We start from the raw sequence: 27,460 nt of genomic DNA, 5'->3' as shown, positions 1-27,460 counted from the left end.
GGAGAATAGAGTCATTGGCCCTGACTGCATGCAGCCTCTGCAAAACCTCTCCCTTCCCCACAGCCTCAAGGCCCTAAAAAAGTGTCTGGGGTTCTTTTCTTATTACGCCCAATGGGTTCCAAATTATGCAGATAAAGCCTACCTCCTTATCAGGTCCACTTCCTTCCCCCTGACAAATGAAGCACGGGCAACCTTCTGCCACATAAAGGAGGACATCGCGAAAGCTGCAATGTATGTGGTGGATGAATCTGCCCTTTTCCAGGTGGAGAGTGATGCATCGGATTTTGCACTGGCTGCTGCCCCATTGCCTTTTTCTCTCGCACCCTACAGGGCCCTGAAGTCTGACACTCTTCTATGGAGAAGGAGACTTGGGCGATAGTTGAGGCAGTAAGGCACTGGAGGTATTACGTGCTGATAGACGTTGTACTCTGCTCACGGACTAACGGGCCGAGACATTCATATTCAACAATAAACAGTGGGACAAGATAAAGAACGATAAAATTTTGAGGTGGAGGATTGAGCTCTCCACCTACAATTATGAAATTTTGTACTAGCCGGGAAAGCTCAACGAGCCCTCAGATGCCTTGTCACAAGGGCTATGTGCCAGCGCACAGGTGGATTGCCTCAAAGCCCTCCACAATCACCTCTGCCACCCTGGTGTCACGAGACTTTTTCACTTTATAAAATCTCAGAATCTGCCATACTCCACTGGGGATGTCAGAGACATGACCAGCGACTTCAGGGTCTCTGCGGAGTGCAAACCGCACTTCTACCAATTAAACAGGTTGCACCTGATAAAAGCCACACCGCACAACTCTTCGAACGCCTGAGCATGGACTTCAAGGGCCCCCCTCCCTCCACCAACCACAATATAGACTTCCTCATGGTTATTAACGAGTATTCGCGGTTCCCCTTTGCCATCCTCTGCCCTGACATGACCACCATCACAGTCATTGGAGCCCTGTGCAGCCTATTCACCCTGTTTGGGTACCCGTCGTACATCCACAGCGACCATGGGTTCTCGCTTGTGAGCAACAAGCTGCCAATTCCTGCTGGCCAGAGATATCTCCACCAGCAGGATCATAAGTTAAAAACCCCTGGGGGAACGGTCAGGAAGAGAGAGTGAGAGAACGGCACCGTGAGGAAGGCTATCCTCCTTGCTCTAAAGTCCAGTGGACTGCCTGTCTCTCATTGGCAGGAGGTCCTTCCAGAGGCACTCCATGCCACTCGATCACTGCTTTGTACTGCCACTAATGCTATCCCTCACAAAATAATTTTTTTCCTTCCTGAGGAAGTCTGCGTCGGGGACCACCCTACCCTCCTGCATGACGTCTCCAGGGCTGGTCCTACTACGAAAACCGACCCCCTGGTCAAAGGGGTTCAGCTCCTCCATGCGAGCCAACCCGGATGGGCGTGAGGAAACAATCTCCACCCTGATTAACCTGTGAGACTTTGTCCCCCATGTCACTATGCTGGACAAAAAAAAAAGAGTGACTGTGGTGAACTGCTGAATTCCTGATTACCTGGCTCCACGCAGTTCCGTGACTGTACCTGTAGCCCCCTTCCTCTTTGGCCTAGTATAAAGCCTCTAACAACTTGACCCTTTCCCAGAAAGCCCGAATCAATGGCATAGGGTGAGGTGTGTGTCCATTGTGAATAAAAGCCTGTAAATCAGTGGCTCAGTCTCAGCCTCACAAGTTATTCACTGCACGCATCTTATCTTCCCTGAGACCTTTCAACATCTGGAACACTGCTAGTGTCTTCCACAGTGAAGACAGATGCAAAATACTCATTTAGTTCCTCTGCCATCTCTTTGTCTCTTATCATTATTTCTCCAGTGTCATTTTCTAGTGGTCCTATATCTACTCTCACCTCTTTTACTCTTTATATACTTAAAAAAACTTTTTGTATTCTCAAAATTACAAGATATAGGCGCAGAAGGAGACTAATTGGCCTATCGAGTCTGCTCTACCATTTTATCATGAGCTGATTCATCCTTCCATTCAGCTCCACTCCATGGCCTTCTCTGCTTGATCCTTGATGCCCCGACTAATCAAATATCTGTCAATTCAAATTTTTTGAATCCTCATTGATATTATTTTCTAGCCTACTTTTGTACTTCATATTTTCCCTCGATTTTTTTTTACAAGTTACCTTCTGTGTTTTTTTTTAAAATCTCCCCATCCTCCATCTTCGAACTTTTTGCAAGAGCACAAAGTTCCATGAATCTGAAGCCCTGCCTCCGGCACCAAATTCTTAGCTACATATTTAAATGTACTATCTTTCTATTTCTTGCCTCATGAATATGTGGCACACAGAGTAATCCTGAAATTATAACCCAAGACGTCCTGTCCTTTAACTTCCTATTTAGCTCCCAACTTTCTCTTTGCTGGATTTCCTCTCTTTCTGCCTTTGCTATTGCTACCAATATGAATCACGACCTCTGGCTGCTCATCCTCCCCACTCAGGTGTACTGAACCCGCATCTTGTATTTTTAAAAAACATTTAAAACAATGTTGCTTAACAAACATCAGGAATTGTCATATTAACATTATGCAGCAAAATGTTACCGTTAAGAGATCAGAAAAAGGAAGAACCTTCATAAAAATTCTCCTTGATATTTTTGTGAAATTATATAACTGAGCCACATTTACTGAAACTGGATTTCTATTACATTTACACAAGGTACTGTGCATTGGAAATCCAATGGAATGAATTTGAGGGTAAAGAACAGATGTGATTCCATCAAATGTTTACCACCATCACTGGGGATGAATTGCCAGAAATGCTCTTTTTTCTTTTTAGTTAGCTCCTGAATTAACTGCAAAAGGTCCTCCACATTAATAATCCAACTGTTGGCACTGAATGTAGAACAGCACAGTTCCTTGCCCTCCCTCAGAGTCCATAATCCCCAACTCGGATTTAAAAATGGAGGCCATAGTGTCAATTCAGGATTAACATCATTTTTATATTATTTGTGAGTGCAGTTCACTTTCTAATCAGTTCAACTTTATCTTAATTTCTCCATTATTTGTGTATCTGTGGAATACCTTTTTCTTTTCATAATTTAATACTTCCTCCTTGTCTTTGATTAAGTTACCTAGTTCACTTTTCTAAATTCATTATATTCCCTATTTACATCCTCCCATGAACTGTTAATATTATGAAACATATCTGTCTGTTTCAAAATTAAATTATAAAACCAAAATAAGCACAAAAGGATAATATAGATTTTTGACAGGATAATATGGATTTTTCTTCAGAGTTCTTAAATGCTGTTCTTCATGGTGAATTCATTTTCACCTTGCTCTGCTTTTTTAATTACAGAAAAGATCTGGGCGCTCCCTTGGCTTGTGGCTTGGAGTCTTATCTTGATGTTGAACAAATTATTTTATATCTGAGTGTTTCTTATTCCTAAAGCCTACAAAAAAAAACTGAGGATTAAAAAGGTTGAAAAATAAGTGATATGAATCATTCGTGGCAAATGCCAGTGGAATGACATGCATTTACTTGCCAATTGTTTTCTACTGCCACAATAATTTGTACTATTTAAAATACTCCTGTAATCCAATGTTGTGATTTTATGTATCTTTGGAGGATTCTTCGAGTACCCCTTATCCGAAGATCCAAAAACCAAAAAGATTTAAAAACTGATTTTTTTTCCCCACTTGGCACTTAAGTGGAAAAGAAATTCAACATCTGACTTACCCGTATGGGGCTCTGAGCTCTGTTGGCACCAGTTTGATTACAATAACATTAAAAAAATCAAAATCTTTGCTTCTGGCTGGGAAGATGCCAAACGGAACTTGGTCCAGCATCGGCTGTAGCCAGAGTCGGCGACTCCATTCGCAAAACTCTGGTGCGGGGCCATCCGCATCGAAGAAGTCACCTTAGGCTCCTGGGCACAAGTGGGGACCTCAGGCTCCCAGGCATGGGCAGGGACCATAGAAGTGGACTGGTGGCAGTGGTGGGGAGGTGTCGTGGATCAGAGGAGCGATGTTGGGACTGATGGAGCAGCGGGAAGGTGTCAGGGAAGTGGTCTTCTTTTGCAAGCCGAGATCAAGTTTTTATTTGTAAGCACTAAATAATATTTCATGTGAATTTTCCACTTGTGGCATCATTCGGCACTCAGAAAGCTTGTTTTGTCTGCTCAGTACCATTGTTCCAAAATCCAAAAAACCCAAAAACCGAAAAACGTCTCGTCCCAAACATTTTGGATAAGGGGTACTCGACCTGTACTTTGTAATTACACAGTAGTTTCAATTCACAAAAATACATTAACCAGTTCTTGCAACCACAATGCACATTTCCTTTAAGAGGAGTTGAGTGATTGCCATCAGCATTTAGCCACTACAATTCCAGGTAACTAATACAAGTGCATCGTCTACAAGCAGCAAATTCACTAAAATGGCAGTCGACCCAACTTTAACAGTCTCGCTGCAATGTAAAGAATGGTTTCGGGTTAACTTGTTAATTTTGCATAAGTTATCCAATTTAACCTTTCTGAAGTAAATAATCTTTTGGATACAAGCACAATCTCCTACTCTCCATATAAACCATTGCACATCAAGTTTTAGAACAGATATAATTCCCATGATAAACTATAATCATTGATATATTAATCAGGTCTTTTAACAGCTTTAATACTTCTGCATTTCATATTTCATAACCATTGCTAGACATGTTCTTGTGAAAATGAATAATCATTTTCTAATGATCATGATCTAATTGAAGTCTTTTCAAATGCAAGAACCTACAAGAAACTAAAATCTCACAGATACATCAAGGTTGCATATTTATTAGGAAATGTCTTAATTATATCCCAGCAATTAAGCACTTTCTGTATGTTGGTATTACTACGCCTGGGATTGTCTGATCTCGGAAGCTAAGCAGGCACAGGCCTGGTCAGTCCTTGGAGGGGAGTCCGCATAGGAATACCAGGTGCTGTAGGTTTCTGTGAGGGGCGCTGGACAAAAGTGGAAACTCTCTGTCTGCCTTATGGTAGACAAAAGTTAAAGAATTTCATGTATGTTACATTCTAAATGTAATATTACTTGACAATAATGGAACATTTACATTTTTGTTCAACATGAAATGTTACAGAGATGATTTTTCAAGTAAACCTAGGGCTAATAAACATAGTTGATGAAAGTGAATGGGGCAATAAACAGATGAAATGTATAAACAATTTCCAATTCACAATCATTTGATTTCTTCCTATGCTAGAAAATTTTGCACCAGCCAGTGAAACCTTAAGCCGCTTTTAGGGGTCCCAATGAAGATTATCTGACTGCAGGCGTGGCTAGCGGAGTTCAGCTGGCCATGGAATGGACAACTTTCTGGCACCTAAATGTGCCAGCTGACTGCTAGCCTTTGAGCCGCGAAAGCTAGCTATTCGGGACAGCAGTCTGACAGCTTGTCTTCCCGCTGCCTGACAGCCCCTGGCACGGGACTGGGGTGTACGGGGCTGGGGCGGCCGGCCCCGAGAATCTTGATTTATCGAAGGCTCTCACCTTTTAAATTTAGCGGGATTTTGTGTGCGTGCGTAAGCCCCATAGTCCCCCGCCAGCTGCCCCAGCCTCGTAGTCCCCATACCAGGGGACTGTCAGGCTGCGGGAAGGGTAGGTGTCGGCGGGTTGCCAGCTGACAGTCAGCCTGCCCGCTGCTAGGCACCTAAAAGCTGCTAGAAGCTTTGCCCGAGCTGCTTTCAGCTGCAGTGGGGAATACTCTGAACAGGATATTATACCTACTGGAGGAGGGGGCATGGCAAGATGGCGTAGAGTCTAGACGTGTAATCTCGACCTCTCTGGCCAGACTTTTAAGAACCCGTTTTTAACTTTATGTTTTTAAGTTTAAACTTTTTAAAAACTTAGTTTAAAGGAACTGTTATGGCCATTAATGGTAAAAAGATTAAACTTCAAGTGCAGAAGAAATTACATTTTCGGAGTGTTGAAGATTTAAGGCCTAAAAAACCTGCTGCAGCTTCAGATTTATTGCCTGTGGGAGCTGAAAAAAAAGACTACTACTCACCTGGAGAAGGATATCGCTGAAATTATTCATTCTCAGGAGGAAGGTGCAGGTTCCCAAGAAGTGGATTCTGATTCTGGCAGCCTGCCAACTTTAACAGAGAGAGAGCTCATAGGAAAATGACTCCATTGTTTGAAACCACTCAGGCAGTACTCCAACCTGAAGACCTTAATCTTGTCCGTGAGTTCTTGAAACAACAGTGAGTTGTAGGTGGGAGATCAGCATTAACCCCCTGAGGAGGCCGGGGTACCGTCGCTGGGAGTTCAAACTCGCAGTAAATCTGTTAAAAAATCTGTTGGAATGCCTGCTGTTGAGCTGCATCAGGAGCTGCAGTTATCTGGTTCTGACACTACATTAAAGAAAACAGGGTTGAGTCTTTCTGAATTACAACTTAACCTGTTAAGTACAGTTACTCAGCCGATCATGCAAGAGTTGGCTCAAATGAAAGATAGTATGAGGTCAGAATTCACTACAGTTAATGCACGTGTGGAAGTTTTTTCTGAAGATTTAAAAAAATTTCAGTCTGCTTTTTTGGAATGTAAACAGCAAGTGGCCTCTAATACAGAAAAAGTGATGGAGGTGGAAAAATCCATTAAAGAATTGCGAGAACGTGAGAAGGAGTTAGAGAGGAAAGTAGATTATTTGGAGAATCAAAGTAGAAGGAACAATGTGAAGACTGTTGGTTTGCCGGAAGGTACAGAATGGATCCCACAAATACTGGGGCAAGAATTTTTCTCTGGAGGCTTGGTATTGGGAAGAGCTCATAGAGCCTTAAGAAGAAGACCTCTGCCTGGTCAATCACCAAGACCCGTGATAATTCGATGTTTGAATTATTTGGACAGAGAAACAATACTTTGTCTAGCAGTGCAAAATGCGAGACAACGACAAGCTCCATTAATGATTCAGAATAGTAGAGTTTTTTTAAAATCCTGATTTGAGTCAAGAGGTTATTCAGCGTCGGCGTCGATTTAATCCAGTTAAAGAAGTTTTGTGGCGTAAAGGCTATAAGTCTACTTTTTGCTTTCCGGCAGCGTTGAAGGTGTTTTGTGGAGACTTTCAATCTCAGTTTTTTGAGAATGAGCGTGAAGCAATGAGTTTTGCTGATTTGTTGCCAGATGTAAGAGGACAAAGATGTAGTCCACCATTGTCTCCTAAAGAAAAATTTGGTTGTTCTGAAAATGGAAGAAATGGTAGAAATGGGAAAAACGGGAATGGAAAGAGTCCAACTTCTCGTGAAATGGGGTCGCCGAGTTTGGAATCTCTTGGATGAATAGAAGAACTTTCTTATTCTTTCTTTATTTTTATGTTATTATGATATCTTGTTGTTATTCTTTGTTTGGCTGGGGAGGGAGAGATTTGCTCTATGTTCTATTAGTCATCAGCCACTGGTGGGTGATCCACACCCAAGATTGGTTTAGGCATTACTACCTTTTGGTAGTTTATTTTGGGGGAGGGGTTTTCTTTTTTACTTTTTTTTTCTATTTTTTTTATTTAGTCTTTAATTTGTGGTTTCTTTTTCTCATATTGGAGGGCCTATTTACAGTGTTTTGAGTTTTTATATATAGATACTATTAGTTCTTAGTAATATTAGTAGATATGTCAAAGTTGAGGTTTGCTAATTTTAATGTTTGAGGTTTAAATACATCAATTTTTGTTTAGATGGAATGTAAATTTGTTACAGCAATATAATGTGCCTATATTAAAACATTTAATGAAGTTATGGACAAAGAAAAAGAAAATGATAGGTTTTAGTGGTGAATTGTCAGCCTTGTCTCCATCGTATAATAATCGAAGTTTATTACATTGGAGATTTAAAGGTGTGGAATATTTGGGAGATTGTTTTAAAGAAGGTCAATTTTTATCTTTTGATCAGATGAGGGACAGTTATGGTATTGATAAGAATTCTTTGTTTATTATTAAATTCGATCTTTGGTAAAGCATGTGTTTGGTAGAGATGTGATTTTACCTGTGATGACTAAATTTGAGACCTTTCTTATGAAGGTACCAGAGAAGGGTTATATTTTAGTTATGTATTAAATATTACAGGATATAAATTTCAACTTGCTTTTGTATATTTAGCATTATCTGTAGCAAAAATATGTATTGCTAGTACGTGGAAAGATACAAATATGATTGATATTAATAGATGGCATAATGAGATGAAATATTGTTTAATAATGGAAAAAAATCACATATGTTTCGTGTGATAACTATAGAATTTTTTATTAATAAGTGGTTGTTATATTCAGAATATTTACATTTTGATTTACATTGATTAGATCTCAATATGTATGCTTAATTTTTCTTTATTTTTTTCCTCTTTTTAATGGCTCTCCTTAGGAGAGTTGGCTGAAAGGGGGGAGGGGGGGGGTTCTCTTTTTTTTTAATATATATATAAAATATATCGTTCCTGTTTAGTTTATTGTTATGTATGTTACTTATTATCTGTATTTTGAACGAATAAATAAAGTTTAAAAAAAAAATTATACCTACTGGAGAAGGGTAGGGTGAGTAGACCTCCTGGCCGGCTTTTCCAGTTTCAGATGGCCACCCATTAGCCGCACAGAAGTATAATGTGCGGGTTTACAGTCGGGTAGTGTGGCCATCTGAAAGCGGCTTCTGTGTAGTACAAAATAAGATTCCCAGATACAAATCCTCATTGGAAATCTTGCTGAGCTCTGCTCTGGCCACCATGACTTGGCCAGAAGATCAGCTGTTAAGCTATTTGCAAAACACACCTTAGTTGTCTTCCAATCTTCCTTCAATGTATCATTGGACAGTAATGAATATTCCTGAAAGCAAACCCTTGTGCAATTAACAGGAGCTTCGGAAAAACTTGAGAAACCAATAATTTCCAGAATGTAGGTTCATTGACAAGGCTAAAATCTACTGATCTTCCCTAATTACCATCAGTTCAGATACTATTTATTGTCATGCAATAAAACAGAAATGTAATATTACACAGAATTGCATTTAGTCTGCCATAAGGCAGGCAAAGTTTCACTATTAGCACCCCTTACAATCAGAAAAAGAGTCATGATTCAGTTTAATAGCTGGTGGATAAAGTGCCAGTTGCAAAGGTTGCCTTGTTTAGGATAGTTCCAAGCTTCTTAATATTGTTAAAATTCTATTCATTTAGGTAAGTGGAGTGTATTCTATCACACTCCTACTGGTGGAAAAGTCTTGGGAGTGAAGACTTGAAAAGGGTTGTGTTTTTTGTTTACAAGTGTACATATCAAAAGTGTTTATAGTCTTGAGGAGACAACTAGCTAGTAATCTCCCAGTATGCAAGTACTAAGTGCAAAATATCATTAACAGATCTAAATGATCTCTGAGAATGATTTGCTCCTGCAATTGGATACAAAATAGATCCAATGCAATACTTTAATTTTTGGTCTCTTGTTCAATATTTAATCACAGAAATTAAAATTACTTTCAAGTTCATCCTTGCAGTTTTTTGGGGGAATCTTGATATGAACCAAGGCTACTACCAATTTATTCACAACAATATGTTAATAATCAAAATTACACCAGTCTGATAATGTAAGTACTTTGTTAAATGAAGGAAAATTTGGATGTTCAAAGACATGGTTTTAATGCAAGACTTCAAAACCAAAACTAATGAAAAATATGAAGTGATATGAAGTTTATTTTTTAGAACAACCCAATTCAAGGGAAGAAATTTCAATACAGAACTAGGGCATGAAGGAACAAGATAATGAAGCACTTTTCTCATTCATAAGAGATTCAAGATTCCTTTATTGTCATGTAATAGTACATTCTGTACTATTACATGAAATTGCCTTCTGTCTGCCATAAGGCAGACAAATGTTTTTTTTTTCTAGAAATTCTGCAATATTTCCATAATGAAGACCCACCATTAAGCTGACTATGGTTATTTACACTGAAACGAGCAAAGCCTGCAATTTTCTGGGACATTGTGGCTTTTTACACAGCAAGCTGGCATTGCAGAAGCAAAAGAGGTAGGATGTGTAACTGACTGCATCGACGCCTACGGTGATGTATAACATACGCATCTGACATAACTTTCAAACAAAAATGGCAGTAGATCTTGATTTGCTTATGGTACTAGCTGTGAACATGTATAGCACACTTCGAGTGCAGGCTAATTTCCTGAGCATCATACTTCTTGATGCACAGATGGATGCAGAATCCCTGTGAACAATGTATTTGTGTGTTCACAAATACATTGGAGGTGAATTTGAAGAGAAACAGGGAACAGTTTGAAGCAGAAATACACACGGACCATAGACGCCGTGAACAGAGGCGTTTCCTTCTTGTGAGTCAATTTGCACTGGTCTCGGAGAGAAAAATATGGAAGAGACAGACACTAGGCCTGTGTTCTGGTCTAATGTTTAAACAATTTTGATGCTGAGTGGCAGGATAGTTTTCGTATGTCTCAGTTCACTTTTGACTTTGTATCGGAAATCATTGAGCCATACCGGAGGCGCGCAAAAACAAACTGGTGACAGCATCTGGAATCTCGGCTTGGACTTGCCGTTGCTTTGTGGTGGTATGCTACCCCATGTGAATATCAATCCACAAGTTGTATTTTTGCTGTCAGTGTAGACACTATGTGTGTGTGTTGGTACACCAAGTTACTGGAGCATTGAAGAGATGCCTACTTAAACATTTTGTTGGCCTACCAAGTAGTATCCAATGTGTGCTGGTGCCATTAATGAGGATATTCCCTCATGAGGGCCCACTAGCCTTCTACAATCAGAAAGGCATTCCATTGTTCTTCAGGGTCTTGTAGACCACAAATACTGGCAAGGATCATGCTTTTTATCAATTAATGTGTTTCATATGTCTATCTAAACACTGATTTTTTTTTTGTTGCTCCAGCTTCATAGATGTTTATGTGAGTTGGCCTGTTTGTACCCATGATGAAAACTCACCCATCTACAGAAAGGCCGAGGATCAAGGCAGGTACCTCTTTATATGTTTAAACTCAATGAATGGATGACTGAGTGTACTTTAAATGAGATTCTTGACAAATCGAAAGGTTAGGTTCAATCTGTTATTGTAAAACAGTCACTAGAAAACATTGGTTTACTGATTGTGTTTTCAAAGGTTGCATAATGTACATCTACATTGGACTGCCCACAGAAATCCAAAACTGTTAACAGAATGGAAATCCCGTGAATCTAATCGAAGACCCAGCTGACCCCCTCAGGAAGTGGTTGATGAAGGGGGTTCACTAACCACCACACACTCAATCAACGTCAGCATATCTATTAACTTCCATTTGAGCTCAGCAAAGATGGTGGTGGAAAATGCTTTTCAATGAATCAAAGGTTGCTGGAGGTGCCTGGTCAAGCAACTTGATACTTTTCCCACTTTTGTATCAGACATGGTCGTCACTTGTGTTCTACACAATATATGGGAGATCAACAAGGAACACTTTTTGCCTGAGTGGAACGCTGATCTACCCGATCTCCCCAAGGAGCCTTATCAAGGTGGAAAAGCACAGTCACCAGGCAATCTAGGAGGCAATTATGTCCATTCTGTAAGCAATTTAAGCTAGTAAATGGCAGCTTTTATTAAATGTGTATAGTACACTTGTCAGAGAATTGTACTGAACAGGAGACATATAGATGAAAATAAAAACTTTAAATTCAATTGTATTTAACTATTTACAACTGCACAAATAAAGATTTCATTCAAATGTGTATAACTATTTACAACTGTGCAATAAAACCAAACATCAATAATCATTTGCAAAAGTCACATCACTCTAGCAACTGGAGGAAGGAAGAGGTCAAAGGACTCATATACCTCGTTTGAGTGTTACCTGAGAGAAATACTGGCTATGGGGTTGAAAGGGAGTTTGTTGCAGTGCAGCGGGCACTTGATGCTGTCAAGCAGAGGGTGACATTAGAGTAATCATCTCCCTCTTGAGTGAGGCCTGGTTCTGCATTTGTTGTTCGAAGTCTTTAAATATTTTTCCAACCCCTGTCATCTCCTCTGACTGTGCATGTCTATCGGCCTCGCGTGCTGCCATCTCCGCCTCCAGTGCCTCTCTCCTCATCCGCTCCTCTGGGCCCTTTGCATCTCCTGCCAAAGATGCTCCCTTTCCACTTCACAGTCCATAGACAGTAACATCTCCCTCATTTCCTGGGTCATCACCTGTGCCTTGGTAGGTCTCGGTTTCTTCTTAGGCAGCTGGTACCCTGGAAAACAACGAAGCTACATTAGTAAGACCGCTCCTTATGGGCAGACATAAAAATTGTTGATCACAAGAAGAAATAGGTTTTTTACCTGGTTGCTTGGGAGGCACAGGTTTTGTATCACTGGCCTCAGTTTCCATGCCGCTCAGGACCCTGGCATCAGGACTGGAGGAGGGAGATAAAGCTGGAACAATTTTAGAGGACGATGGATCCTCCACGTTATTCCGAAGAACAACCGGGTGTGATGAGTGGCTTATGCCCCAGATGGCATTGCACAGTTCAAAATACAGTCAGTCCAAAAGACCCCCAACACTCCTGCCATTGTGGTCATTTACCTGGTGGTACTTCATAGGCAGACATTTCAGTCTGCAAATGACCTGGGTCCTGTCCAGAGCAAAGCACCCTCTCTCATTTTTTGAGCTATCCTGTCTAATATCGGTCCATTCCTCACCGTGCCAGTAACGTGGTGATTTATTTTATTCTCTGCATGGATTGTGAGGATGTTGTAGATCTCTGAATCACTCCAGTTTCCAGACATAGTGGTCGTTGGATGCTGAGAACTGACTAATGGTTTAAAATGTTAAAATCTCACACTGAAACGTCGCACATGTTATGTCAAAATGTCATATTACTTACCTGAGATGGCCCCAGAATATTAGAAATGCCTTTTACTAGATCCATTACCAGAAAACAGCCAGGACTGGGATGACACCTCCTCACCACCCCCCCTTCCATCTCGGTGCTTTTTATACAACAGGCATTCTGGGAAAAAAGAGCAAATGTCCCGGAACGAAAGGGCAGAATGAAAAGTATAATTAAGATTTTGTGGATTCACTTCAGCACATCTGCAGCCTCCGCAACCACAAAGACACCTGTTCAATTCATCGGCAACGTAAGCTCCAGATCCAAGCCTTTGAAACAATCAGGAAGCCTTCGGGAGCCCTTCTTACTCTAAAATTCTGGCTCCAATACTTAGTTCCCATGAGCAAGTCTCTGGCAGTCCACAGCCTGTACGGGTTTCCTGACCACAAGTTGCTTACAGCCTGCATGCAGCCTGGATCCCTCAGCCACTGAGCTACTTTCTGGTGTTCTCACCGCTTCTGGTGCCCCGCACTGATCTGCTATTATCCAGAGTATGCAACCTGCCTTGGGTGCTGCCGCACACTTGGACTGGCTTCTTGGATGCAGACCTCCACAGTTGCAGGATTTTAAATAAAAACCCCGTTGGATCCTTTAGCAGGCTGTTTAAAACCTGTTCGGAGCTGCCGGCATTATGACCAAGTGGTTGAACCCTTCAGAACAGTGCCGTGTCGCTGTTCCCCACTCTCCTGGGCCCACACCAGTGGCAGTGCTGCCTTCAGCAGTGATACCATTTCTGACAATGCAAATTTGCAATACTCTTCCTCCAAAAGGTTAATAGCACTTTGACCATGCAAATTGCTACAAATAGTGGAATAACAAGTCAAGATGCATTAGGCCACAGGAATTCACAAATGAACACAAAAGAACAAGAAACATTTGTATATGGTGCTACAAATATACATTGTTACCCATGGTTTCTACACTATTTTCCTAGGCACTTGCTTTATACTCCAGTAGTGCAGGTCTCTAGGAACAAATACACAGAAACCATAGTAAATGATGTTTACCATGCAGAAAAAATGGCACTTGCCCCATCAATTCTTGTCAGTACTTTTCTCTACATAGTCATCTAACCCAAACCCATCCAAACTTCAACCACTTAACGTTTTTCCTTCTTAATCATTTAACTTGTTAAAACAATTTATAGATTCTCATTAATGGCTTATGAAATACCCCACCCACCAATTATTTTCATTATCTTAGAAGTGTGTTGCTTCTTATTGCAATGGTATCAACCATGAGGGGGGATTGTTCCTTATCACAGCCCCTTAGAAGTCGTTACAACCATCTTGGACATGCAATTTATCATCTCATCTGGAGTGAGACAAAGAACAAAATCTCAAGTCTTTCAGTACAATTGTAACAACAGCTTAAAATTAAACTGCACCTATCCTATTGCTTTCACTTATTTTCTCTAAACAGCATTTTCAAACCTACACATAATAGTCCAATCACTGGATATTTTTGTATATGTTCAAGTAAACTTGTTTTTAAAAAAATATATTCTATACAAAATGCAAATACATTTTTGTTTCTAGAGTCAATTAAAAACAAACTTAGTATTTTTAGCACTATGTAATTTACTTTCATAGCAACAACCTGGGAAGAATAGGATATCTGAATATTTTTGGAATAATCAAGTTATTGATTTTCCAAAGTTTGACTGCAGTATATTCAATTATTCGACTGTAAAAGGACTACCTATAGGAAATGCATATGTTGGCTTTGCACCATAACATTAACAAGCATGCAATGAGCTTTTGCTTGATATAGTAGAAACCTAGAAATTTTCACACTTGCATATCAAAATTCTCATTTTTAAAATCAATCAATACACCAATAAAATATTAAATAATATCAACTAAGCCATCTGATTTGATATGAGTACTAAAATTAAAAATGGTACCTGTATTAAATAAATGGAATTGTGAATAAATATACAAGGTAATCAGCTGAAATCTTTTGGCCAGTTTTATAGATAATGCAGAATTTGTTTATTATCCTGTCCTTTTTATCTCGCAGAATAAGCATAATTAAAGTACCTTAACATACAGTTGCTGGAATTCATCCAGATTCAGCCTACCACTAGGACAGTCTTTAAGAAATCCTTTGTACCATTGTTTGAGTTCGTGTTCATTAAATTCTGTGTTCTTCACCAGATCTTCCATCACCTCAGGAGCAAGTTTGCTGTTCTGTTTCCCCATTGTCCCTTAAAAGACCTAGAATAACATTTAAACAGATATTCATAATTTTAATTTAGGATTCTTGAGCACAAAATACCAAAAAAAATCACAAGATATTTTTTGTTGGGATTTTAATTTTTAATTGACTTTAACTTCACAGTCCAAGATATAAAAATCAAAGAGGTAAAGGATACATATACACATATGAATATAAAATAATATACAAATTTTCAGTGTGTATTGAAGTATAAGGAAAAATATTTCCTGTGTTAATAATTTATGTCAGCATCTGACTTTGTAAGAGCTTGATGTTTAAAAGCTACCACAATCAATCTGGATCATCTGACACATCTTGAGCATGCCAAGTACAGCGATTAGATGGTTTTATCCAGCATTAAATCTTTCTCACTTTGGCTTTCAAAAATTTCCATGTGGTTGAATAAAAAAAAATCAATATATTTAAGATGCATGACAAGTGCCACTGAACTTCAAGATTGATGCAAGGTTATCGTTTTAAAAAAATCTGAAAATTTAATACAAAAATCAAATTATTTATTTGGTTGGATCTATTTCTTTTTTAATTTTTTTAATATGAATCGGTTTCATCAAGTAAATGTTACATAATGAAACCATAATGGCTAGATCTATTTAATGAACCTAAAAATTGTAAATATTGTGTTTACTTGAAGATAAAGATTTTAGGGAGTATGGCCAGAGTGCAAGGTTTTGTGTCATGTAAAAAGATAATGTCGACCACTTTAGTGTGCCAGAGTTCCCAAAAGAAACTGGCTTGTAACATTACATGCACAAGAAATCAGAACAGTTACAACTTCCGTCCTTCCACACTCCAAATAATCCAGAGCAACAGGCAATGAGATAACACAATGAGGTATCAACAAAGAAGCGCTCATAATAATGTTCGCAGAAGGAAACCAAAGAACCAGGATGCTAAATTACTTTGATTTTCAGAGGAGATTGGGAAACGCATAGATGCATTTGAGTAATGTGGCTGATCCAACTCAATTCCTTTGAAATTTTAAGTTAATCTAGCTTTATTCAGGGTGCCATGGATTCAATAATTGTCGTCGGCAGAAAAAGAATCTGTATCATGCTTTGTTGCAAGTACATAACCATGATTGATCTAGATTACTGTTGCCCAGTCTGCTGCCAAAAACAACCTCATTCCCATAGAGTACCTTCGCTCAAGTTAATGGAATGAAATCGAATTGTTGTCAGTTTTAGTTTATTTATTGCAATGCACTGTCAACCAGTGTGTTGTAAAACAGGTCAAAGAAATGATGCCCTAGCATAGAAAATAAGCTAGTTGTTTAAAATTCCTGTTTGGAAGCCATTGCATGCAAAGTAAGAATGCTCCATTTAAAAACTGACCATTGAAAAATGTAATGCTATTATTATTTTTGGTGTAACATTTCTCTGCAGACTGTGATTTATCGATAAAACAAAACAAATTTTAATTCAAATGCGTAATGCATGCTATCTTTTATTTTAATACTTATAATTGTACACAACATTTTTATGATTCGTGAATAAGGACCTACATGTTTTCACGAATTCCCAATCCATTTCTGTTAATTTACTTTATTTTATTAATGTTTACATCCAAAGAAGATTATATTTTCTTGCAAGGAAATCTACAGCCTCAGTTTTGCTTAAACTTTAAATATAAATTTGTACTTCAATTTGTTAATCTATGCTGTTTACAATGCCATCCATCTTCATGCCATCAGCACAATTAGATTCTCTATCCTGTAATCTAAATAGTTCAGCAGTACAGTGAAAAGATGGCGCACAGACAGAGTTAAACTCGAACTCCATTTTATTTTATTTGTGGGCAAGGCCAGCAGCTATTTCTTTTTTTTTAAATATATTTTTATTGAGTTTAACATAATAAGAATTCATAATAAATGACGATTACACAGTGAATCAATTGTATAATACCAAAGGGAGAGGAAAAAATGAGTATAAGTAAATAATAAAATGTGCATATCTACATTAATATTTATTCTTAATAACTCCATTTAGTATTAAACACAATGAAAGCAACCATGTCAGACCCATTATTAGACTATTATATTAAAATAAGGATTTTAAAAAACCTAAAGGATTAAACTAATTGGTTGAGAAGATGGGTTCAGTTCAGGAAATTCTTTGGAATTAAAGGTTTTTCACTAGCTCGTCCAATTAGAGATAAGCATCTATTTCAACTGTCTTTGTTAGATGGAGGTTTCAAGGGATGACATAGAAAAAAGTATTCAAAGTTTCAAGGATCTTTTTATTCAAAACAATTTTGCTTCTTTCAAACAATTATCAGCAAAATTTAATCTTTCAAAGAGGCATTTTTTAGATATTTACAAACTAGGCATTAGTCCAAACTTTTTGATTTTTCGTGAATTTCTAATACTAAGATTCTTGATCTGCTTACATACAATTTTATTTTCATGTTTTATGTAGACATTGATCCTTTTTGTGAAAAATTGAAAATTTTTGAAGCCTCTCCGATTCATATGTTCTGAGAATGCCCAAATTTAGAGAGATTCTGGAAATATATTTTTAAAACTCTTAACAATTTTGAAGATTAACTTGGAACCCTGTCCATTAATTGGTCTGTTGGTTTTTCTTGCAACTCAAATGAACCTCTATAGGTATCTCAGGAAAAGTCTTAGCTTTTACTACATTCATAGCCAGATGATCTATTTTATTGAAATGGAAAGGAGATGCATCCCCTACTTATATGGAATGGTTATATGATGTAATGTCCTATTTAAGTTTAGAGAAAATCAGATATAGAGATAGAAAGTTTCAATTTATGAAGCTCATTCTTAGAATTTTGTTTTATAATTGGAAGACTCAATAAGTATTATGCATTCAGATAATTCTTTGTCTGTTCTCTGGGGGTCAAAAATGATTCCACATCATTATTAATTTATTTTTCTTCTAAAAAAGGTAACCTTGATTAGAAGGAGGGGATTAGATTAGTTTAGGTATTTTGTAAAAATTTACAGCACAGTACAGGCCCTTCATGATGTGATACTGACCCATGAAGCTACTCCACAATAATCCAATTTTCTCATAGATTTTAAAAATCCATTATTGTCCATAAGAAGTGCCTTTTTGAACTGCATCCGTTCTTCAGGTGAAGACAGTTCTATAGTATAGATGGACAGGTTACAACAAGCGGGCACAGGAGAAGGGCATTTTGTTTCTCAAGCCTGCTCCAGGTTGATTGATGAAGTATTCCTCAAGTCTACTTTCCTCAAAGATTTAAATTCCCTTAGTGATTAGGAAAACATTTCAGCCTTAAATGTACCCAACGACTCTGCTCTCACAGCTCTCTAAGCTAAACAGATTCAAAGACATACACCTTCTCACCCAAGTCCTGATTCTGGATCATCGTATTCAGAGCCAATACCCTTTGGCTCTGGACTCTCAATGAGAGGAAACATCCTGGAATTTTTAAAATTCCCAAAGGTTTAACCTTTGCTCATCAAGCACCCTTTCCATACCTAGAATCAACTTAGTGAACCTTTTGTGAAGTAATGCCAATGAAATAATATTTTCCTTACCAGGGGTTTTACTGTTGCAGTAAGACAAATTCCCAGCTTTATACTCCAATATCCTTGCAATAATGGCCCAATGTTCCATGAATTTCCTATTTCAAACAATACAGCACAGTACAGGGCCTTGATGTTGTGCTGACCCATGCTAAACCCTCTCTACCCTATAATCCTCTATTATTCTTTTATCCATGTGACTGTCTGAGAGTCTCTTAAATGTCCCCAATGTTTCAGCCTCCACCACCATCCCTGGCAAGGCATTCTAGGCACCCAAAACTCTGAAAAAAAAAATACTTCTGAGGTCTCCCCTCAACTTCTCTCCCTTAACTTTGTACACATGACCTTTAGTGTTTGCTGATCCTGCCCCGGGAAACAGGTGCTGGTTGTCCACCTTATCTTTGCCTCTCAATCTTGTAGACCTCTATTAAGTCTCCTCTCATCCTTCTGCGCTTCAAAGAGAAAAGTCCCATCTCTGCTAACCTTGGCTCACAAGACTTGTTTTCTAATCTAGGCAACGTCGGAGTAAATCTCCCCTGCACCTTCTCCATAGCTTCCTCAATCTTCCTGTAATGAAGTGACCAGAACTGAACACAATACACTAAGTGTAGTCTCACCAGAGATTTGTAGAGTTGCAACTTGACTGGAACTCAGTCCCCCTATTAATGAAGCCCATCATCCTATCAACCTGTGTGGCGACCTTGAGGGCTGTATAGATTTTTTACTCCAGGTCCCTGTTCATCCACACTCTTAAGTAACCAACCATTACCCTGTACCAAACCTTTTGGTTTTTCCTTCCAAAATGCATTACCTCTCACGTATCTGGATTGAAATGCACCTGCAACTTCCGCCAACCTCTGCATTCTGTATATATCCTCTTGTAACCTTCTAGTGCAGTTGTGTTTTAGCTTTCTGTACTTCTCACAAAAGACACTCATCTGTTTCAAAAAGACATAAATTGTACCTATATAGTTTAGTGGGGTAATCTGCCTAAATGATTACTGACCAGTGGCACTCACACCGATAGTGATGAAGTGTTTTAAAAGCTGGTGTTGAAGCACATCAGCTCCTGTACGAGCTCCTGTCCCCTCCAATTTGCCTATCGGAATAATAATTCTATGGCAGATGCCATTCCCACTGGCTCTACACAAAGCCGTGGAACATCTAGACAGCAAAGGGCAAAGACAGCATACTTTAGGATGCTTTTTAAATTGAATATAGGTTGGCAATCAAAACCATCATCCCCTCAAAACTGATCAGAAAACTCCAAGATCTGGTCCTTAATACCCTATTGTATAATTTGATCCTGGATTTCCTCACCTCATAACCGCAATCTGTTAGGACTGGCAAAAACATCTCCTCCACAATCTTCATAAGTACCAGAGCACCTTAGGACTATGTTCTCAGCCCTCTGGTCAACTCAACCCACTTTACACTTGAGACTATGCCTCAGTCTACACATTTGCTGACAATACAAAGGTATTATGTTGTATAAAAGTGGGTGATGAATCAGGATACAGAGTGAGAGCGAAAATTTGGCCGAAGAGTGTACTAACAACTCAAAGAGGAGAAAACCAGGAGTACAATCCAGTGATCATGGGGGGTGGAAGAGGTGGAGAGGGTGAGCAAATTTAAATTCCTGGAGTCACTATTTCAAAAGATCTTTCCTGGACCAACACATAAATGTCATTGTGAAGAGAACACATCAGCACCTCTACTTTCTCAGGAATTTGCGGAAGTTTGGTATGACATAGAAATCCTTGGCAAACTTCTACAGATTTGGGATGCAATTAAATTTAAATTTAGACATACAGCACTGTAACAGGCCAATTCGGCTGAATGAGTCTGTGCCACCCAATTTACACACCATTAACATACATCCCAGTATGTTTTTGAAAGGTGGGAGGAAACTGGACCTCCTGGAGAAAACCCATGCAGACACAGGGAGAACATACAAACTCCTTACAGACAGTGTGGGATTTGAATCCAGGTCCAGTCCCAATCGCAGGCATTGTCCTAACTGCTACGCCAACCGTGCTTCCCTTTGTGATGATTGGGTACATCACGACCAGGTTTGGGGGCACCAATACCTCTGAGCGGAAAGCCCTGCATAATATATTGGACACGGCCCAGAACATCAGTGTCAAAACTCTCTCCACCATAGAAAAATTCAATGCTGCTGTCAGAGAGCAGCAGCAATCAGTAAGGATCCACTGCACCCAGGACATGCTCTGATCTTGCTGCTGCCATCAGAAAAGATGTATAGGTGCCACAAGACTCACACCACCAGGTTAAGAAACAGTTGCTACCCCTCCACCATCAGAATCCTAAACAACAGACTCTGGGATTCATTTAGGGACTCTTACTTTGTACATTATTTATTTTTTAACTATTCATTTTCTGTACTGAACATTTTGTTTGCATTTCCTTCTTGTTTACATTTATCTCTTTTAAAAGCGTACATTTTCTTGTGTAAAGTTCTTTTTTTTTTGCACTACCAATAAGTAAAATTTCTGCCTGGCCCACAGAAAAAAGAATCTCAGGAAATGCATGTTCTCTGACAATAAATCCGAATGTTGAAACCTCTTGGTACAGTAATGCAGCTTTTTATTTTTTAAAAATTTTGTTCTTCCCTCCAAAATTAAAGACTTTACATTCTCATGCATTTCTCATTCACCCAAGTTACCAATAGATCTCTAATCACTGTTTCCTATTTTGACCTATGACCTATTTTCTTATCTATGTTTATGTCATATACAAATCAGAATTTATTGTCATGAACAAGTCATGAAATTCGGTGTTTTGTGGCAGCATCAAAGAGCAAACATTCATATTATAACCATTTAATGATGACTATAAAAAACCTCCAAACAGTAAGGCAGTGTCTTTGATTATTCAGGAACCTGATGATAACAGGGAAGAAACTGTCCTTGTGCCATTGAGTGCTCGTCTTTAGGCTCCTGTACCTTCCCAACCCCTTTCAATCCTAGAAGTTCATACAAATAATTTCATAAACATTCTTCTGTCAAAATCATGATAGGAATAGATTGGGTGAACACACGAGACTTTTGCCCAGAGTAGGGGAATTGGTAACTTGAGGACATAGGCTTATGATGAGTGGGGAGAGATTTAATAGGAACTGGGGGGGGGGGGGGGTATCTTTTTAAAAAAAATACATGCAGAAGGTGGTAAGTTTATGGAACATAGAGGTAAGTACTATTGCAACGTTTAATTAAATGATGGACAGGAGAGATTGAGAGAGATATGGGCCAAACACATGCAGGTGGGACTACTGTGGGTAAGCTGGTTTCCTTGCTATACAACTTTACAACTACTACAAGTACCTTTTCAGAAAATTCTATTTGGCAGATATTTTGAACCACCTTTACAAATTTATGCTGACTGTTCTCAGTTAGCTGAAAATGTAAGGTGTTTTAATCACCCCAAATACAAACATTACAGAACAGAACAATGCAGCACATGAACAGACCCTGGAGCCCATATCTGTATTGAAAATTATGTCCAAGTTAATCTAAAACACTGCTGTATACATCCTTCTATTGCCTGCCTATATTACATTCATTTCCAAGGAGCAGATGTCAGGCTAACTGGTCAAGAAATCACTGGCTTTTATTTCCAACCTTCTGAAATATTGAATGACATGGACAGTTTATCAAAAAAAGGGCAGAAAAGTAGCAATAATTTCAAAGGATTATTAAAATTCCATTTTAGTCCATTAGTTCAACCATTATTTTTCCTTGGTCAGTTTTCAACAAATTAATTTTCCACCTTTCCTCCCCAATCACTTTGGTGTCGATTGTTCTTTGTTCATGGCCTCCCTGTTGCAATAACAACTTCACATTGCCAGAATGATCACCAATAATGAAGTAGTCATTGATTTTCTTCTCTTTTCACTCTCTTGATGCATCATAATGTGGCTCTTGGTACTAAATCACAGTAATATCTGCACCACTTGGGAGCTGTGAACAGGGTGCTAATTCTAACTAACCACCAGGAACTCACTGCACATAGTTCTTGCAGCACTCACACACACAAGGACATCACTGTTCTCAGATGCAAAACTTGCATACCCCTACCACTCTGCTTTCCTTCTTTGAAGAAGATGAGTGTAACATATTTCCACACAGATTCCCTACTTTGGTTACTTTAAAATCAATTTCACGTCTTTAAATTGTGTGTGTGTCCTTGGTATTGAAGAATTTGGATTTCTCTGATTTGATACAACTTTTTTGTGAATCTTCACATGTAGTTAACTCTACATGCCTCTTGCATGATCAAAAATTGAGGTAATGCTCTTAGTGTGAATATTTGACCCACATAAACATTTGTGACATGATTTCCAATACAATCCAAGAATTTTTAAAATTATTTACACAGGATTATTTTGCTGAGTTTCCTTAGCCATCTAGCACATGCTCATTTTAAAAAAAAATATTTACACAGGATTATTTTGCTGAGATTCCTTAGCCATCTAGCACATGCTCATTTGTCATGACTCCAACTCTCCCATTCACTTGAATTGCCTTTCTTCAAAGCATTGCTGTGTCTATACTTTCCTCTCTAAGTCAAACTGTATTGAGCTCAATCTCATGCAAAAAAATTATGCATTAAATATTCTGTCAGTGTAAAACCCATCATGTGAAGTCATTTTGTATTTAAATAGGAATTTAGCCAATTATTCATCATGAAGCTAGAGTAACCTTGAAACCTTCAAAGCCAATAACAAAGATTTTCAGCTGTCCCATTGAAATAATATGTAACATCTTCAAGTAAACTAGCTAAGATGTGGTCTGATGCCAGGTATTTATCCAGCTAATAATTCATGCACAGCAAGAATCCACCTCAATTCTCCACATGGAACACAATGTTGCCATATTAATACAAGTACAGGAGGCACAGAGGCACAGCTGGTAGGGCTGTTTCCCCAGTGCCAAGAACCAGGTTCAATCCCAGGTACCATCTGTGTGAAATTTTCGCTTCAACTGTGTCAGTTTTATCTGGCTGTTCCACTTTCCTTCCACATTCCAAACATTGTGGCCACTGTAAACTAGATGCACCCGGCATCAAGATGAATAGCAGAATCTGGACAAAGTTGATAAATGTGTCACAGGAATGAAAATTGGATCAATGTAGGATTCCCAAAGCTTTTGAGGCTGAAGGCCCCACTTCCCTATGGGATCTCTGTAACCAGAATTCTACACAACCCAAGCAACCATTTATCTCGAGTTTGGTAAAGAAATACTAGGAACTGATGACTAAAGTTGATGTGGACTTGTTCTGCCTAGCCCACAAAAGAAAGAATCTCAGGATTGTGCGTGATGTCATTTGTACTCTGACAATAAATCTGAATGGTGAACTTTGGTGTCTTGGGTAGTGTTGTTCTGCATGGTTGGCAAACCATACACACAGATAGCACTTCCTCCCAACTTGATTAATGATTATCTTCTGTCACAAAAGTCCTGGCAATGGATCTTCCTACCCACACTTCAAGAACAATTGAGAGGGGGCTTGTCCACACTTATTTTCTTGAGACTACTTTGAATGGCTTGTTGATTCCCCAAGTTGCATCAATTGACAATTCAAACAGGAAATTATATGATATCTGCAAAAAGGTCCTATTGGACACATCCTGGCGAGTTCATAGTTTTAAAATGTATTCACAGATTAGCCTGAATACATTTTGCTGAGTCACTCAAGCAATCTCAGTGTCAGCTACCACAAAATCTTCATTTACAAGTTGCAGTGCGAACTTTCAACAACCAGCATTCAAGGACTCTCGACAATATGCTGAACAGATAATCAGCTATTACATTTTCTATAGACAGAGAACTTTATATTTTGACAGCAAAATCACTTGCTTTCTTAAACTAAAAGGGTAATTTTGAGACCAAGGATGACTAAAAGTGGTTTTATTAACAGAACAAAGACAAAGGGTTAGAAATGATGGGAATATCATTTTGAGTAAATGCAAAGAAAATGCTGCTGGCTATTTCTTACTCTCATTCATAACACGGGAGAAGACAAACCCTTTTGTTGAAACTAAAAGAATTACAATGCCGCTGTCAGGATCCATGCATCATCATGGCCCATTAACAATTTACTCTTCAAACTGTGCATGCATTCATCAAACACTTTCTGTTGGGAATCAATTCAGTCCCATTCCCTGTTCTTCCCCAATACCTTGGCTAAATCTGGAATACCACTGACTCATTGCTGATAAAATTAAGTAAAACTGCAATATTTTGTGGTTGCTTAATTTTTAAGATAGTGTCAACCTCATCTTTAAACAGGCAACAGTACCTTTCAACGTCACCTCTGGCAGAATTAAGATGCACTTGGACCAATTCAATTTCATGCTTTATGAGAGTGAAGGTGGTTCATTTTTCTTTACAGAAATCAGAACATCATTTGCACCAAAAGCAGATGCAGGATGATCTTAGCTACACAAATATCCCCAAATGCCTGTCAAAAAAACCCTGCTTTGATTGACTTCAAGATCTTTGGTGAGGATTTGATTCCATAGGGCTATTTAGTGTAAAAGAAAATCTTTTATATATTATATATTAATTGTGAAGTGTTTCTGATTCCCCTCCTATGTGCCCAGCTATGGTACAAATCAAGTTTGGTAAATATTCAGATCAAATCAACTGCATACAAGAAGAATACTGATCATAATCAACAACCTCATTAATACCCTCAAAATATGACCTTATCTGCCTTTGGTACAACTGCCATTTAGTAACCTATTTGCATACCAGTTATTTGCTACCAAGCTCTTCAAAGAGCAAGGAACTAACTTTGGTTTACATTGAGTTTAAAGAGGTCATCATATTTGGCCACTATGACTTTGGTGTAATCATAACTACTGAATAGGGACTTTGACTTAAGTTTAAATTTTCCTTGCCAATCCTTATTTAGTCCACCAGAAATTTGGGTTGCTAAAAGCACTGGCCATTGTAACACATCAACATTTCCATCTGATTTTCGAATACATGTTAGGTTATATGTTACATCTTATTTAATTATGGGCCAGAAGTCAGAGAGTAACTTTTAAAATCCTGTTTTCTTACATTGCTTGGAGCAGGGATGGCTTTTAAAGTCAATTCAGTTTCATTTGTTGCAGTAGTAACTTTGTGCAGATTCCCTACTTGTTACTTGTGGGGAATGTAGTTTTTGTGCTAACGTCAAGCTTTAGCCTAAAAACTACTGCTTTATGACTTTTCCTCAGACATGAGCACCTCTTGGTCACTTCAAAAGAATAATTGCATGGGAACATTGAGGGGTCTAGAAAATAAAAGCAAAGATGTAATGCTGAGGCTTTACAACACGTTGGTCAGACGACATTTGGAGAATTGTGAGCAATTTGGTCTCCAATCTCAGGAAGCATGTACTGGGACAGAAGAGGGTGCAGAGGAGGTTAACAAAAATGATCCCAAGGATAAAGGGTTAACGTTTGAAGAGGATTTGATGACTCCAGCTTGCACTCGCTAGAATTTATAAATTTTAAAATTTAGACATATAGCACAATAACAGGTTATTTCAACCCATGAGTCCGTGCGGCCCAATTAACCTGCACCCCCCGGTAGGTTTCAAATGGTGGGAGGAAACTGGACCTCCTGGGGAAAGCAGATGCAGACGAAGGGAGAATGTACAAACTCTTTACAGACAGCATGGGATGGCATTGTAAATGTGTTACGCTAATTGCTATGCCAACCATGCCACCATGGGTCTTAGGGGAAAAATCTCATTGAAACCTACCACCAAATATGGAAAGAACTTAATAGAGTAAACATGGGAGATGTTTCCAGTAGTGGACTAGTCTATGACTAGAGGGCACAACCTCGGTATTAAAAGGATGTCCCTTTAGAAAAGATGAGGAGACATTTCTTCAGCCATAGAGCAGTGAATTGTGGAATATCTTGCCACAGATAGACAGCTGTGGAGGATAGATTTAAAGCAGAGGTTGACAAGTTCTTAATTATTAAGGGTGTCAAAGGTTATGGGGAGAATACAAGAAAATAAGGTTGAAAGGAAGAACACATCAGCCATAATTCGAATGGCACAGCAGATTTGCTGGGCTGAGTAGCCCAATTCTGCACCTAGACTTCTTATCTTAGTCTCTTGGACTACTCATATATCTATAACAGTAATTTCTATCACTTTATATTTTTGTTTCTGAACAAAATGCTTGGGAGCTGTCCAATTATGGTAATGTACTGTTACATATGTGGGAGGACAAGATGAGATTCTTTGGCTACCATTTCCCTGCAGGTTAAATTCCTACTTGCCAAATGAAATACACAGCTTTTTGTGCCCACATCTACAACTGGATTCTCATGTCTCCCAGAGCTCATAAAAACCTGTCTCCCAGTCACAACTCAAAAACTATCCCAGGTTACATCATCATAAAGCTTTGCATGCAACAATATATTCACTCAAAGATTCTTGCGGAATGACAAACATTTAGATCTTGCACCAAAGAAGAGGTACAAGGACTGCTTAAAGAAATCTCTTGGTGCCTGCCACATTGACCACCGTCAGTGGGCTGATAACGCCTCCAACCGTGCATCTTGGCGCCTCACAGTTCGGCGGGCAGCAACCTCCTTTGAAGAAGACTGCAGAGCCCATCTCACTGACAAAAGACAAAGGAGGAAAAACCCAACACCCAACCCCAACCAACCAATTTTCCCTTGCAACTGCTGCAACCGTGTCTGCCTGTCCCGCATCGGACTTGTCAATCACCAATGAGCCTGCAGCAGACGTGGACATACCCCTCCATAAATCTTCATCCACGAAGCCAAGCCAAAGAAAGAAGAGATCTTCA

At 38.8% G+C, this 27,460-nt stretch overlaps 1 protein-coding gene across 5 annotated transcripts in view; it reads right to left on the bottom strand.

Annotated features, from left to right (window-relative positions):
* vsnl1a (visinin-like 1a) overlaps positions 1–27,460 on the bottom strand; it is a 124,605-nt gene that overhangs the window by 37,521 nt on the left and 59,624 nt on the right. For all 5 annotated transcript variants that reach the window (XM_069886366.1, XM_069886367.1, XM_069886364.1 and 2 more), the window contains one exon: positions 14,903–15,079. In XM_069886366.1, the coding sequence (XP_069742467.1) occupies positions 14,903–15,064 (162 nt within the window). In that variant the 5' untranslated portion in view covers positions 15,065–15,079. The remainder of the gene's footprint in view (positions 1–14,902; positions 15,080–27,460) is intronic.

The sequence above is a fragment of the Narcine bancroftii genome, chromosome 6 (genome assembly GCF_036971445.1).
Source record: "Narcine bancroftii isolate sNarBan1 chromosome 6, sNarBan1.hap1, whole genome shotgun sequence".
In the NCBI taxonomy this organism is placed as follows: Eukaryota; Metazoa; Chordata; class Chondrichthyes; order Torpediniformes; family Narcinidae; genus Narcine; species Narcine bancroftii.
The sequence above is the reverse complement of the archived record's forward strand: the minus strand, read 5'-3'. Positions and strand labels throughout refer to the sequence as shown.